Here is a 16,580-nt window from a genome sequence, read left to right as displayed (position 1 = left end):
TAAAACATAAATAATAAAATAATATTATAATGCTAAGTATGCACCACATAATGAATTTAGTTACAAAGGCTCATGTGAATCATAGCTAACTACCTTGTACACATGTTTAAATTTAAGTAGCTTATTTTGTTACTGTAGAATGAATAGTATTATTTGTGTGTTTACCATTTGATTTTTAATATATATAATAAGCATTTCAACTCACAGCCATGGATGAATAGTGAATGTCAAAATATGAGGTTTTACTTTAGTGTTCCATATAATCTGAGGTACGAAGTATTGGGATGGGGACCCCAGTATATAAGGTAAAAAGTTACATATTTTCCTTATAATTTGAGCATGAGATAAGGGATGTGGGCACCATTTGTGAATGCTCTTAGACGAGTTAGAAGTAGTAACAAAAAGCCTTGATCCAGCCAACGACTTAAAACAAGTTTTGCAAGTATATTTAAGAAATTGATTTAAGTGATCAATTGAAATTGTCATTTCATACCACCACTAGTAGCAATCGAAGCCGACCTTAAAATATACAAAGGCGGCTCATGGCAATACAAAGTGCGCAGTCAAAGCTTCTCATAACGCCAACGCAAATGCGAGTTAGGTGACCCTTAAGGTCCTCACTAGTGTCTCATTCCCAGGAAAACAATCCAGATAAGCAGCTAGTTATATTAATTTGAACACTAGCGCCCCCTTCAACGGTGCCTACGTTGAGGAAGACAGGTGGTCCGAATCCACAAACTCCCTTGTGACCGATTAAAAACAATGTGGAGTTGGTTTGTCACATTCTTTCCATTCAGATATGATAAGGTTTGATGTTGTAGAAAAAATAAGTGTTTTTTTGTAAGAAGGTTTGACTGTTAGTAAAAAATTATGTTTTTACGTTGGTAGTTGACATTTTGATCTTTTAGCCCTAAAAACCCAGCAGCACGGTGACGGCTCACAAATCAAATCAAATGGCTTCTTTTTCATCATCAACTGCGGCTCGAGAATTACAGAAAGATTTGGAGGCCAAAGCCAATGATCTCAGCAAAATCCAAAAGGGCAAGTATTTGTCTTTGTCTTCTTCATCTTTATGTTTTTAATATTTGTTTCATAATATTTTGATTTGATTTGTTACAGACATATCGAAGAACCATCAAGTGAGAAAGAAGTACACCATCCAGCTTGGTGAAAACGAACTAGTTCTTAAGGTACTGTACTTCAAGGGTTTTTCTTTTTTTCATCATTTCTTGAAGCAATTATAGCTAAAGCTCCAATTTTTAGGGTTTATTCCTAATTTGGTTTATCATAATCTGTAATCGATAATCAGCTGTATTTAAGGTTAACTGTTCTCTTGTTTTATTGTGTTTGTGAAGGAGTTGGACTTGTTGAAGGATGATGCAAATGTCTACAAGTTAATAGGACCGGTGCTCGTGAAGCAAGATCTAGCGGAAGCAAATGCGAATGTTCGGAAGAGAATCGAATATATTTCAGCTGAATTGTATGTCTACTTTATGAACTAGTGATTCGTTTTTTCATTATGTGTCTTTTTGAGCTTTTATTAGTTATTGTTCTCACTGCATTGGAGGGAGTAACTGATTAACGGTGTATCTGATTTTAATCAACAGGAAGCGTCTTGATTCGACTCTTCAGGATTTGGAGGAAAAGCAAAATAGCAAGAAAGAGGCGGTTTGTTACTTACTTTTTCTCTGTTCTTGTAATGATATATTGTATGTGGAAGTCTTTATTAACATGTTATGATATCTGTGGTCTCGTTTATGCGACTATGGAGTCTATAAGCGAATCATGTTAGTGTTTAAACACATAAAAAAACGTAACAAATGAAATTGTGTGTATTACTTCAAGAAAATGAAGGGCTTATTTTGCTTTTCTTTAATAGCATGGTAATCTTTAACACTCGAAGCAGTATAATGACATCTAAGTTGCATATTTACCATTATGATCTCATGATCCTTAAAATTGATTAATCCAGATTTCATGTGTGTTGACGTTTATGATTTATATTTGACAATAAGCATCTAATTATCAATTGTTTATCTTCTTCCAGATATTCAAGTTACAACAAAGGATTCAATCTCTTCAGGCTGGAAAAGAAAAGGCTTAATTTGTATTGTGAGAAGTGTGCTTTTAGTTGCAGTTGTTTTGCCCTTTATTCAAATTATTATTCCATCCCTGTAAAATTCGGTTAAGTATATTTGGAATTGTGATTTAAACTTACCCGAGGTGGCAATTTCAACACTTGTATCAGAAAATTGGCTGATTTGGGCTTAGATTTTCTATTTGTCAATCAATTCACGTGTCATTTCATATATCCACTCTAAACTTACAAAAATGTCATAGTTGCGAATAAATTTACAATCAAAACTTCCATTTTAATGAAATTTCTTCAATTCCGCCATACATAGTTCAAATATCATACAAAACATAAAGGATGAATTAAAAGAGCCACGTGCCTGTCCTGTGGCTACTGGATGTCCATATATTCACCAGTTACTCTGCACCGGTAAATATCCAAAATATAACCATTAAAGCATGCACGTCTTGTATTTAAAGCACTAATCATCTTTTAATCGAAAAACATGACCACATTTTCTTCAAAGGTGTTACACTTTCAAGTTACTGTTTTAATGAAAACCATCAACTTGGATCAGATGTAAAAAATTTAAAAAGTTGAAAGCAACAAACCTATTATATTGCAAGAATGCATCGCCTATTGTTCCCGATACTTTATTTCGTACCTTCCGCACACAAATCTAGACAAATATTAAAAAAATAATAAAATAAAGAAGAGGGTAAGACCGAGACATGCCTAGAAAGATTTAAGGGTGTGTTTGCAATTAGTAACAATTTCATAATATATCAAAACTTATCAAACATTCAAATACCTGCACTAGGTCCAGTGCACCTTCTTCCGGATCTCTATTTCTATGAATAACAATTCCATTATCACATTTGTTTATGAAATGTGCACTTCCACTAATGTCATATAAATTAGGAGGCTTCCCGGTCCAGTGTTGCAGCTGTTGAACAAATCTTAAAAATTAGATCAATGTCGGTTATTTTGGTATGGGTTAAAATGAGTCGGGTCTCAAGCAATACAAGTTCCAGCAATCACCTTTGCCTTCACTTGAGTTATATAAATAACTTACGAGCCAAATCTTGATGGAAAAACTATATTATTATAATGATGATCTAATTGTTGAAATAAAAGGATTTACATGGTTTTATGTTATGGGTGACTTTTGACCTTTTCAACCTGTTTCCATTGTAACTTATAACCAAGTTTCTCAAGTGTCTCACTAAAATCGCTTAAAATATTTGTGTTCATCTAGAGTCACTCAACTTCCATTAGGTGTTCCAATCCTACGTACTTTTTCTATAAATGTCAAAAAAGTTTAAAATGAAGTGAAGCAAGTGAAGCATATGTTAGTCTTGGTTACTATTAACTGATTTTTTTTTTCAATCTGACTATTACATCCTACGTTTAAGTTAATTGGAAAAAGATTCACTTATTAGTAACCAAGTTTCATACATGTTTCATTTGCCTAACTTATTTAAAAAACTTAAAACATTTATAAAAACATTAAGAACAAATAAACTTTTGAGTGACTTTAGTGGAACACTTGTTACTATTGGGTGAAGTTTTTTCCCTTAAATAATTAACTGAAGTTTACCCATTTGACCCTCTAAAGTCAAAGTCAACCCATTTATTAAATGGGTCAAGATTTGCAACTTTAATATTGTTCCGAAAAGATTCACCATGATGCTAACCTGTTTAGGGTGGGCGACAAACCAAACGTGACATGAATGGTGTTGGGCAAATCTCTTGATGCTGGTCAACATTTGACTTACATACTCTGTCTCAGTCCTGTTACAAAAAAATATGTCATAATAATAATACTAATAATAATAATAATATAAGTGTATTGAAAAAGAGATTTATGTGAAGTGTGATCTATACTCACTGGTTGGGAGGTCGCTGGTGATCGAGCTCATTGTACGGGTCAATCACGAGCCCGTTCACACCGTGCCTAAGGACTGCAGCTTTGGCAAGCCCGAGCACCCAATTGATGCTGGGTAGGCAATCGTTTTCACACCTATTTTCATTCCCTTAAACGTTTAGCATAAAAAAACTCATGTTGTAAATTATATTGTAAGGTTAGTAGGGGTGTAAAAGAGTTGAGCCGCTCGTGAGCTACTTGAGATCGGCTTGTTAAAAATCTAAACGAGCCAAGCTTAACAAGCTCAATAAAAAACCTGAACCGACGTTCTGTGAACTGTTCGTGAACTGTTCGGCTAGAAGTTTTGTTTATCTAATAAGCGAATGAGCATAAACAAAACTTTTTGTTCATTTTGTTAAACGAATGAGCATGAACACATGTCTCATTCGTTCATTTAAATTCGTTTATGTTCATTAATTTTGTTCGCTTATGAGTTATGTCTGTTTACATTTCTTCGTTTATATTTCATTCAATTTAGTCCGTCTTTGTTATTTTTAAGGCCCAATAGATTGATGCTCACATTTACTTAAATCAGTGTTCGCGTATTATGTCCAACTATCTTTGTTCATCCTTATTTAATTATGCCCATCCGTCTATGATCATTTATGTTTGTCAACCATTCGTTTATACTATCAACGGACCAACATAAATGAACACGAGCATGTTCATTTTCTTCACGAACAAACATGAACAAGAAAACCCCGTTCGTTAAACTGTCCTTGTTCGATTGCTTGTTTGCATAAAGTTAAATGAGCACAAACATGTCATGTTCGTGTTTGTTCGGTTCGCCTAATTAACGAGCCAAAATCGAGCTTTAGGCATAGAGCTCAAAATGAGCCAAGTTCGAGCTCGGCTCATTTACACCCCTGATAATTTGTGGAACTCACCGTATGAGATGAAAAGTATCACTCAACCATTTCTTTCCATCTTCAAATTCCTCCTTACTCATTCTTTCAACAGATTGCCCATACCTAGGATGAAAAATAGCAATACATAAGGTCTTTTTGGTCATGTAAGACATTTAGAAGCTCAAATATTAATATAAAAGTTATTAAAATTAAGGGGAGATTTAGATGGTAGCAGTGTGCGTGTATTGATTTTAGGCTCAAACCAAACCAAAAGCCGAAAATTCGGTTTTTGGGTTTTTGAAAATCGTTCATTTTCGGTTTTCACAATTATATAGGCTATTTCTCATTAAAATCAAAAAAATTACAATAAAGTGGCAGGCAAACGAGCAACAAGCTGCGCCGCAACCCCCTTTTGAATAGCAAAACCAATCCAAACGAAGTGTTGGGCCGTAGGAGCCGAAATAATAAATTGGGCCATTTCAGCTTATGTTTTTGGGCCGGAAAAATTCAGGCCCAAATGAATTTAGACCTCAAACTTTGAGCCTTTTTTAAGTTAATTAATGATTAATTGATTATTACACATTTGAGCCTAAAATTTTTGGGCTAACAATTTATTATTTTTCTATAAATTACTAAACATCAATAAATGAAAACTATAATCCACAAATTTAATAATAGAAGTCGGTTTTTTTTTTGTTTTTTCGGTTCAGCTTTCTGGTACATTTCAAACCGAAACCGAACAAGATATTCGATTTTTCAAAAAACATAAAACCAAACCATCTGTTTTGGATTGCGTTCGGTTATGTCAGTTATTCCATTATGGCAGGGTTGGTTATTTCGGTTTCATGCACACCCCTATAGAACAGTGCTTTGATCATACAACATTAAAAACTGGGCTAACCTCACATCAAAAAATGGTTTCTTTATGCGCTTTTCAAGAAGTTTTCTCGCATGCTCTCTGACCTAAATGCAAGAAAAAATATAATCACCATCCATCAGTGATGTATATGTATTATCACTAGTATTTTTAGAAAACACAAATAAGATACTGATAATGAAAAGTTGTGTTTAAAATTTGAAGAATAAGCATGCCTTGTTCTCCATAGAGCAAAGCGCAAATTTCCAGCCGTTACTTTGATTAAGGTTACATAGCAATGCATCAATCCACTCGCTTTTTCCTGAATTTGGGACTCCAGTGACTACAGTCAACTCTCCTGGAACAACCTGGGTACACGCAACATCACACTCATCATTACAAGATGATAACATCTAACTGAACAAACAGGCATGGCAGTTAATTAGGTAGCAATTTCACCCATAACGAAGAATTACCAGTTTTGACCTGTTTACCCACAACCCTGTAAGATTATGAAAGACTGAAATGCATTTCATTCAATAGGAGATTACAACATATAGAGATGAAAATTGGGCCAGTGGGCTCGATACTAATAAACCCTAATGATAATATGTGGTCGAATAAACCCACCCGTCCGTTATAGCAAGTTTTAAACTTTTTGAAGAATAAGTATGCATACATTATATAAATCATCCATAGCTTTCCACCCGGTTGAAATTCCAATCTCGGTACCAAGGGTTTGATGGTAATATGCATCAATTTCACCGAGGTAATTTTTGAAGGTAAATAAACCTTTGATAGGGTACAGATCAGCAGACTCAATAACTCCCCTCAATACAGCAGGACCCATAAACATTAGAACCTCATTAGCATCTTTAAAACGCTCCTTGTCGTTTTTACGTGGCCACGTGACTCGCCAGCATCTGTTTAAATAATCACCATATTAAAACTCGAGGGATATATTTGTAATTTGTAAAAAGTCATTAAACTCAACCTTTCTCTTCCGAGGCGGCGTGCTAGCTCTTCGGCTAAGGCTTGACCAGGTCCGTCACCATCGGTGGCAAGTATTATTCGAGACGCCTGCAACATATTAAAAATAACGTTGGCCTTAAAACTGTATAGTACACCAATATTCTATAATATGAAATGAAGTGAAGCTAAAATTAAAAAGTGGCTGAACATACCTTTTCCAAATACTCCTTGCAGTTCCATAAATATTGGTATTTTATGTCCTGTGTACATAAATTATACAATGTTAAAACAATAATCCTAATATTTACAAAAACTTTTATGTTATAAGTCGTGAAACGCTTGGTGGCATGACAATATATCCAACAAAAAGGAAATACATTAAAGTTGAATTAAACTAAAACCTCTTCTTGAGATGGTAAATCTTTAGATGAAACTTTTTGAGGAGCACCATCGGGGACACTCACACAGTTCCTAAAACCTGCTTCTTCCATTGCAAGTTTGTCCATTTCGCCCTCAACCTGTTATAGAAAATGAAAATTAAAACACATATTAAAAAAGACAAACAAATAAAAGAACGAAGAAAAAACACAAAATGAGTATATTACAATGATGACATCACGTGCTCCTTCTATATCATCGATTCCATATAGTATTTTCTGAGCATCACTTTCCTGCATATTAAAAGTGAAAACATCATAAGCTTTTACAAAAATACATCTTTAATCATACAAACATAGATGTGGAAGAGAAAGAAAACCTGCCAGAAGTGCTTCGCAAGATCCCGGTACTTGCAACCAACAACTTCACCCTTTCGTCTGTAAGTAAACGCAATAACAACCTACCAACGCATGTAAAAAAAGTCAGCATGGTCAAACTTACCGACAAGTCAGCATAAGTGATAACAATAAGATTAAAAGTGTGCACACATACTAAACACAATTGACCCGTTAGTAAGTAGACGAGTTGAAATTGTTACCTACATTTTTAAAAAGTGACAATAGAAATTTACAACTTTATATTTAGTACCTGGTTTTCATATCGCCTTTGCATGACAGAGTTTCTTAGTAACGTCTCTTTAGATATCATTCTTTCAGCAAAATATTCACATAACTGAATCACATAAATATAATCATATTAAACATTCGAACACCCTCTACACGAGATAAGCAAATAAGATAGAAAATTAGAGATTATTACATCGTGGCACAAAGGTTCTAACTTTAACTCACGCTCTGTAAATTCTTTTACTTTTTTCACTTTAGTGAGTTTATTCATACTGTTGTAACTTGACTCAACACCTGCAGAGCCCTGTAACACCATTAGACCATTAATGATCACTCAAAATAGAAACAAATAGTAATAAAATGAAAAATAATAAATCTTTACCCGTGTATTGCCTTTCCACCGACACTTAGCTCGAAGACAAATCCACTCAGCATTGCTACAACATTTTAAATATAGTTAAAAAAACAGAAAAATAGATATGAAATATAAATAATAATAATAATAATAATAATAATGTAGTGGCAAGAATATGAGGCAGCCTACCCGTCATCAGCAATGAAGAGAGTGAGTTTCTTCTCTTTCGAGTCACCACCGTTGCACTAATAAAAGTGTATACAGACTTTATATTCTATTCAACTTTATAATCTTGATAATACGATAAGAAAGAAGGTAGCTATTAGGGATTATATATGAATTTATATGAAATATCTATGCATACCATGGGGCAATGCAAGTCATATGTCTGGCCAGGCCGGCAAGATCCAGAGTCGATTCCAATTTCCTTTAATTTCAGTCCAAGCATCTTTAATTGTGCATTATCATCTATTTTATCATCAGGCTTCTCCAAATATACTTCAGAAACTGTAACAGAAGACAAAACGATAACAACGTTGGTTTAACGAGCGACAAAGATGTTCAATAGTCAATACAGAACCAATTGTATCATGCAGCGTAAAGCATGTTACCTGAAGTGTGATGTATCATAATGCATAAACAGAAACCAAGAGAAGTACTAAACATCAGCAGTAAACTTTAGGGGTGTTAAAAAGACGGTTGAACCAAGATCAAACCGAACAGGCTATGAGTAAAATATTCTAAAAATCACATATCTCAAATGTCAGAATTAGTATCCAGTTTCCACTCAAGGATTAGTAATTCTGCATCTTACTTGAATCTACATTGAAATCATTAAACTCGTATTTCTAGTAATCATTTACTTTTTAGATGAGAAAATGATTCCAAGAGCAAAGAAACAACAAAAAGATAACAAATTTATGTCCAGGTATTTTTTGGCAATGATAACATAATATAAATTAAAAACGAAAACTATAAAAAAAAACTAAAGCGTTTCCTTCGTTGTCCTCGTTCTAAAAACAACGATCCGAAACCCGTTTTGACCCGTTCTGGCTTTGACCCATTTCGACTCGGACCCGTTCTGACCCGAACCTGTTGACCCTAACCCGTTCCGACCCGAACCAAAACAACCCTTTTTTTAGTTGACCCGTTCCAACCCTAACCCATTTCGACCCAACCCAACCCATTTGCCACCCCTATAACATATGAATAGTTGAATGAAATAATAAAAGATAAAAGCAGGGTTAGTAAGTGATAAATTCACCTGGTCTGGGGATTCTGGCACGGGTAGAAGCCACCTGGGTGGTTTTAAAAGATAATGATAATAAAAATAATTTGGGGAATGAAGTTGAAATGAAATTGTTTGATGGGTATAAGTTGGATTTGTGATTATATGAAGTGGGTGTGGATTTGAAGTGAAGAAAGTGACTGGAAGAGTGCATGATGGAAGTAAAGTGGTTACTGTAATTTAGTAGGCGGGTGTTGAGGTTTCTTCAATGGCGGTAAAGAGGTTGAAGGGTTTTGGGGGACGATGATAAGACATCAACCGGGCGCCAACCTCATTGGTTGCTACTTGGAACACACAAAAATAGGCATGTGTTTTATTAAGGGGTTTGAATCGGGTTTGCGGGTTGAAAGGTTTGACTCGAACACCACATGTAAAATAAATGTTTTCAGAAATGTCATCTTTGACGATGTGTTAGGCCTCTACGCGTCTTTCACGACTTTTTTGGCCCCAAAATGTGTCTTTCACAACCTGTTAGCCTTCAACGTTCGTATTTCACGACATGTTAGCCTCTAACAAGTCTTTCACTACATATTAACATCTAATGTGCCTTTCACGACATGTTTGGCCTATTAATTGTTTTTTTTTTAATATTACATTATTATAATTAATTTAATACATATTTGTCATTTCTTTTATTATTTTTTTTGAATGGTCATCTAAGTAACGCCGGGTACTCCATAACATATAAATTATATATAATTTTAAATATGTCTTTGAGACGTGTTTATTTTTTCTCCATATTGTCATAAATTTTACTCAAAACCGAGTGTCAAATTGATATCGAAATGTTCAATAAATGTTTAATAAAATTTGATCAATCTCGTTTTAAGTAAACTTTATGCCAACACGTTGATAAAAGCAAGTAAGTCTCAACAGTATATTTGGAACTTTATAAAACTTTATGCATTGCAAGTCATTAAAAAACCAAAAATGAGTAAAATTAATTATAATAATGTAATATTAAAAAACAATTAACATGGCTAACATGTCGTGAGAGACACGTTAGAAGCTAACATGTTGTGAAAGATGCGCATCGAAGGCTAACAGGTCGTGAAAGACACGTTGAGGCCTAACACGTCGTTAAAGACGGGTTTGCAGGGGATATTTCTGACAACTTTTATTTAAGGGGACAAAAATGGAATCTCCCTCCACTAATGGGACATTTTGAGAATTTTCCCTTTTTTTATTTGTGTTCAAAACATCAATTTTAACTCTCACGTACTTAAAGTCATGTAACCTAAGCACAGCTAGTTTAAGCCATTTATCTATATGCGTTGAAGGATAACAATCAAGGTGTAAATGTGTTAACCGGGTTGATGGGCTGCCAAAAAATGGTTAAATAGGTCATAGACGGTTAATGAGTCGACTTGTTAAACTAAATAGGTTGGCGGGCTGACTTGCTTTACTAAAAGGGTTAAACAAATTAACTTAAGTACATCACATTTAACTAAACATGCCAGCCCGAATATGACTTGTTTTTTCAAACGAATTAGAAATGCTAACTGAAAACCTGATAGCTGTGTGTATCAAACACGACGAAAACCAATGAATAGGGTTCCAAAGAAGTATTGAACGTGGAAATGTGAAAACTTGAAAGTATTGAACGAGCGACTGGGGTTTTAAAATTTAAAAAGTAATTCGAGTAAAACGAATCGAACCAAACGAGACTTGCTCGTACTTGGCTTGTTTTCGAACCGAACCGAACCGAACCGAACCAATATACTCATTTTAACATCTGCAACGAAACAAAGGCGTGATATAAACGCCACATCCATCCTCCACTTCACTCCCGTTGCGATTCACCGAGAAATCGAAATCAAGCGTCTCTGATTCCGACACCAATGGTATCTTCTTTCTGTACTCATCCTGTTCATGTAGATATATATGTATTTGGTGATTATAGTTTAAATCCAGCCTACGTAGGTAGGGTTACTTACGATTATTGGAGGATTTAATTATCATCTATCTGCTCAAATTTGTTTGGGCACAATACTCAGTTATTGATATCAATCATGCTGAGATTTTACAGAAAATAGCAAGATATGTGTAGATGATGATCAAAACCTTAAGTTCTATGCACCTGTTCATCAATCTAATGCTAAAGCCCAAACTTAAAGCAAGATGAATAATACTAGTTTTGTCTAGATGTTAATCAGGAAGGAGATATATGGACCTCCGTGTCGTGTAAATGTTCACTGTTTGGTGCTGATAGAAGATTTTTATGTGTTTTATAAGGAATAATAAACACGTTCTTTAATGTTCTACTCTGATCTGTTTTAAGATAAAGATGGTGCTCTTAAAATTATTATTAATTATGATGGAAATAAATTCAACTGTAAATATTAACTATCGAGATCTTTGTTTTCTGAACTATTGTCTATTGAATAGTGTACACACTATGATCAGATTCATATTAGGGTTCAGTTTGGATTCATATTTGCTACATACTATACCCTGCTGTTGGCTGATTAGTTGAACAGCACTGCGTGTAGGGCTGCAAAAGAGCCAAGCTCGGCTCATGAGTAGTTTTTTAAGCTCAAGCTCGGCTCGTGAGTAGTCTTTTAAGCTCGATCTCGGCTTGGGCTTGGGCTCGGCTTGTTTACTGTTTCTTATTTAACTTTTATATATTTGTAATTATTTTTTTACATTTTTTTCTATATAATATTTAATTATTTTCATAATATTAAATAGATTAATTAATAATATTAAATTTATAAAAATTATATTAATGGCAGGTTCGTTTAGGCTCGCGAGCTGGCTTGAACTCGAGAAGTGAAGCCCGGGCTTGTTTATTAAATGAGCTTACTTTTTGGCTCGAGCTCGTTTAAGCTCGGCTCGATCGAGCTTTTTCACGAGCTGATCTCGAGTTGCTCGCAAGCAGCTCGGCTCGTTTGCAACCCTAACTGCTTGGTTGTATTACAGGCTGACCCAGAATTAGAAGCTATCAGGCAAAGAAGAATGCAGGAGCTAATGGCTAAACATGGTGGTGTAAGTTACATTTTTTTTAATAAGCTCATAAACATTTTTCTTATATTCTATTGACAGTATTAAATATGCAACTTGCCTATAAATAGGGAAGCCAACAAACCCCTGATCAGCAGAAAGCTCAGGATGAAGCAAAAAGGTTGTTTTTTTTCCTTGAATTAGTAGCATTAATAGTTTTATAGAGGGATATTTGTTTCAGAATCAATAATATGTGAGAATCTTAACAACCAAAAAGATTAGTGGAAATATAGTTGTGTTACGAAGAGTATGATTGTTATATATTCTTTTTACTGATTTAAGTTTTTTTTTAAAAACTCATCCAGCGAGGCAGATGAACGAAGGCAAATGATGCTTAGTCAGATATTATCATCTCAAGCACGTGAAAGACGTAAGTAAATTTCGAGATACATGTGTTCTCTACTTCTCTTAGATGGAAGAGGTGTTAGCCATTAAATATATGTTTTTATATATATACAGTTGCACGAATAGCGTTAGTGAAGCCCGAGAAGGCCCGAGGAGTTGAAGATGTTGTACTAAGGGCAGCCCAAATGGGTCAGATTGTCGAGAAGGTTGGTTGGTTATTATTTTCTAAATGCATATTAATTTTATAGTTAACGTTTATGGATGTGTGAATTAATTTGTGGTTACTAAGTGTAGGTTTCCGAAGAGAAGCTGATATCGTTGTTGGAACAAATCAACACCCAAACAGCCAAACAAACCAAAGTCACAGTAAGTTTAAACTTTATTCAGCATGATTTATAGTTAAAGAGATTAATTAAAGTAAAACTTTTGCTTGTTATTTACTGTAGATTCAGAGGCGTCGGAGTGTGCTTGACGATGATGATTAGATTAATGCTGGTATGTTGGATGGTTCTTATGGTGTTGTGGGTAGTGTTGATTTGACTTGCTTGTGTGTTTTAAGTTTAAGCATTATGTAATTTTATTAAATTTGATCCGTACTTGTTATGTGACCAGTGAATTTGATCTATTAAATAAGTTTAAGCACAACTTGATAACCGGACCGGACCGGACCTTGAAACTGAGAAAGCTAAGAAAAGTGGAATCGCAGACCTAAAATTTCCTTAAAGAGTCATGTTTCGATTTATATTGATTATCCCCCTAAGAGCATTCATTCTTAAGTTGTTAAAGAATCATTTGGCCAGGGTGCAGAATATAATAGAAAGTCAAGGTTCAGTTCTATCGGCTCTGTTTGGTTCAATTGGGTTTTCTTGGTCCAAGCTTGAGACCAAGACTGGTCAAGCACTGTTTTGGTCGGCCATGTCTCCCTCATTAAGTCTTTGCGACTCATGGTTTTTTCGACCGACTTCTAGGACTTTTGAATGCCAACGCCAGATTTTCCCAACTTAGAGAATATAATCTATGTCTTGCATTTGAAAAAAAAAAAGAAAAAAAAAGGTGATTATTGAATTTTGTTACGTATATCATTTATTCATTCTGAATGGTTGCTAAACTGTGCTCATCTTTTCCCTGTCATGAGTACCTAAAAAATCTCATCGTTGCTTGTGGTTTTTACTAACGAAAAATGTAAGCAATCATTATCTATTTGGTCTGACCCGAACCAAACCGGATGATAACAAATCCCTAGTTTGCCCATCGTCTTCTAACACCGTCAACAACCTATGCTATGCACAATCATAACATCGCCTATTGCCTCTTAACATAACCAATAACCTATGCATAACCGCAACATCTCTGTTTGAACATCTAAGCACCAAGTGTTCTCTTTGATTATTTCATTATGTTGTCCAAAACATAGTCAATTATCACCAATAGAAAACAAAGTTATAACCCAAAATGACAAAATTTCAAACATAACCGTATACGAGTAAACTCTAGCTTTAGAAAAAGTCTGTGGCTTGAGCTAGAGTTTCTCTTGCTAGTTGTGTTTTGTTAATTCAGTTATCAATCTACATGTTGCATTTATGTTTGGGTTTGATTTGAGATTCGGTTTGTTTATGTGCAATTTCACGAAAATTGCATTCGGACAAGCATGTTTGGGTGCGATTTATAAATAGCTTTAGAAATAAAATTCTTAATGTACGTCAAATCACATTAACGATCTATGTAATTATGATAGAGCTGATTTGATATGACAATTCTCCTAAATAATTAGAGAACTACTCTAATTATCTAACAAAGTGAAAACAAAGAAAATGTAATAAGAATCAAAGAGAACACTTGGTGTGACTTGTATAAAATTTTATAATTGTAACAAAATAATAATCCTTAATAATTCTTTAAAATATTAATAATCTGAAAACAATTAGTGTGGGTAGTTGGAAAGTATGAAAGTAGAGGGGGGTTGTCTGCATTTTATTTAAGTATGAGGGATTGTAAAGCAACTTCCGCCGAAAGAAATAGAATCGAACATCGTATGCGTTAATTCCGGGGCTTTACTGGAATCAAATGATGACCAAACTTAAGTGACTTGTAAAAGACATTCACTCTGTTGAAAATAAATAAATAAGAAAATTTATATATTTGAACTCTTTATTATATATCTATGAAAAATAATTGCGTTTTATAGTTATGATATACTTGACACCCTTATATAATCGCTTATAGTTACGTATCATACTATTTTTTAAGTTTGATACATGACTGATGTTAGCGATTTTAATGTTATCAGGCTATATTGATACTCATCATTTACTTGGATACCAAATGAGAATCCAAATATACATTGGTTGATTAGCACAAGTTTAGATATTTTGAATACACACTTATCTAAGAAAATCATAACTGCAACTTCAATACCAAAGTACTTATGTTACGTAGGTGATGGGGTACTGAATAAGGAATTTCTGTTACGTATGTAGTTGGGGTAACTCCCTAGTGGCCTCTTGTGGGTCCAACTGGCAATGTTTATTACTAGGGTTGTGTTACTGGATTAGTATAAAAATTTTCTAAATATTTACTATTTAAAATTATATTAGAAAAGTTCTTACTCTTCTAAACAAAAGTTTTAGATAGCATTTATTTAATTTTCAAGTTTATTTTCTAATTTTTTTAATATAATCAAGTCAAATAAAAATCCATAATGATTGCTTTAAAGTTGTATCAAGCACACCGTTCTATCCACACATCATTGCTTAACAAAGAAAGTAACAAAGGCGTGGGTATTGTGTAAATAATTCAAGCATGGACACTTACGAAAATCCCTAGGAATCCATCACATAAAATGTGTTTAATAAATCCAACTTTATATTATAACTCTTTGTTTAATTATATAAATATAAAATACGTATTTAGTTTTAGTTTTGTTTCTATTAGATACTAATAATGATGGATAATTTATAAGTTTTTATGGGTTATAACTGAATAAGTTGACGATTGTATTTTCATTTCTAAAATTTTACTTAAGGTTTACATTTCAAAAAGATTTATGGAAGTGTGTTTAATAATATGAAACAATCTTTCATGATTAAACAATTTCTTTTCGGTTAGTTTTAACAAAAGTTTTCATTTTCACCAAAAACATATTATACTTTGGATTATGAATAAATCCACGAAAATGGTGGTTATAACACAATTTTATATGCAATCGTATTTTAGGTCAAAATTGATCAAAATCTGACTATAGGCTCAAACAACCAAATGCTTTGGTAAGCTACACACTTAGATTTAGTGCATTCTAACTGGTATATACCGTAAATCTAAACTAGTGGAGGTCTTAGATCACTTTTTGTAAGAAAAAATTCAACACAATATTAAGCCTACTTCTAAATTTACATCATTTGTTCATAATAGGACTTAATCCCTCACCTAGAAGGGACATTATATCATTATCAGCCCGTTGATACTATTGAGCTATATGCGTTTCTTAGGACTTAGAGCACTTATATTTTCGAGATTTATGTACGCTGAAGAGCCTACCCATGAGACGGGCTCATGGACAGGCCTCCAACCCAATAATCCAAGCAAGGCCCAACAAAGGCAGGCCCAGTAACGAAAGAAGTTCTAGAAGATGGTTTTGGAGGGAAGATGGTTCGCGGGGGAAACTCATGCAACAACTCCGATCCGGTTGATGGCCCGAGGTACGTGTGTCTCGGGATATGGGGCAGTCACCATGGGATAAAGATCTGCGAAGATGGCAAGGCCCGCAGGAAACAAAGTCGGACCAAAGGACTCGACCGGATGAAATAGACCATAGGATCATGTTTATGTCTATAAATATGGAGAAGTAACACTTGTATCAAACAGGCACAATATATCATAAATACTTCGCACCACACACTTAACATCAATCC

General features: G+C 34.2%; 3 protein-coding genes across 3 annotated transcripts; 2 read left to right on the top strand and 1 right to left on the bottom strand.

The window, feature by feature from the left end:
* Positions 1 to 946: 946 nt before the first annotated feature.
* On the top strand, positions 947 to 2,144 carry LOC143625151 (prefoldin subunit 6-like). Its single transcript, XM_077095588.1, has 5 exons — positions 947 to 1,041; positions 1,120 to 1,190; positions 1,356 to 1,480; positions 1,608 to 1,668; positions 2,048 to 2,144. The coding sequence occupies exons 1-5, from the start codon at positions 954 to 956 to the stop codon at positions 2,102 to 2,104; spliced, it is 402 nt and encodes a 133-aa protein (XP_076951703.1). The 5' UTR covers positions 947 to 953; the 3' UTR covers positions 2,105 to 2,144.
* A 144-nt stretch (positions 2,145 to 2,288) lies between these two features.
* LOC143625198 (twinkle homolog protein, chloroplastic/mitochondrial-like) lies at positions 2,289 to 9,329 on the bottom strand. The gene is made up of 20 exons (XM_077095625.1): positions 9,301 to 9,329; positions 8,401 to 8,543; positions 8,226 to 8,281; positions 8,064 to 8,118; positions 7,875 to 7,985; positions 7,704 to 7,787; positions 7,435 to 7,515; positions 7,283 to 7,348; positions 7,079 to 7,195; positions 6,890 to 6,937; positions 6,700 to 6,785; positions 6,385 to 6,628; positions 5,942 to 6,073; positions 5,751 to 5,812; positions 4,889 to 4,972; positions 3,966 to 4,097; positions 3,772 to 3,868; positions 2,886 to 3,020; positions 2,686 to 2,753; positions 2,289 to 2,495 (listed from the first exon to the last, which is right to left on the bottom strand). The coding sequence occupies exons 2-20, from the start codon at positions 8,482 to 8,484 to the stop codon at positions 2,465 to 2,467; spliced, it is 1,773 nt and encodes a 590-aa protein (XP_076951740.1). The 5' UTR covers positions 8,485 to 8,543; positions 9,301 to 9,329; the 3' UTR covers positions 2,289 to 2,464.
* Positions 9,330 to 11,045: 1,716 nt separating this feature from the next.
* LOC143625199 (uncharacterized) lies at positions 11,046 to 13,299 on the top strand. Its single transcript, XM_077095626.1, has 7 exons — positions 11,046 to 11,168; positions 12,247 to 12,312; positions 12,399 to 12,448; positions 12,633 to 12,697; positions 12,787 to 12,878; positions 12,967 to 13,038; positions 13,119 to 13,299. Exons 1-7 carry the CDS (start codon positions 11,166 to 11,168, stop codon positions 13,155 to 13,157), a joined length of 387 nt encoding a protein of 128 aa, XP_076951741.1. The 5' UTR covers positions 11,046 to 11,165; the 3' UTR covers positions 13,158 to 13,299.
* The last annotated feature ends 3,281 nt before the right edge of the window (positions 13,300 to 16,580 follow it).

This window comes from Bidens hawaiensis, unplaced genomic scaffold, assembly GCF_021521415.1.
Source record: "Bidens hawaiensis isolate Kalapana, Puna unplaced genomic scaffold, B.hawaiensis_p1.1 tig00004020_1, whole genome shotgun sequence".
Lineage (NCBI taxonomy): Eukaryota > Viridiplantae > Streptophyta > Magnoliopsida > Asterales > Asteraceae > Bidens > Bidens hawaiensis.
The sequence above is the reverse complement of the archived record's forward strand: the minus strand, read 5'-3'. Positions and strand labels throughout refer to the sequence as shown.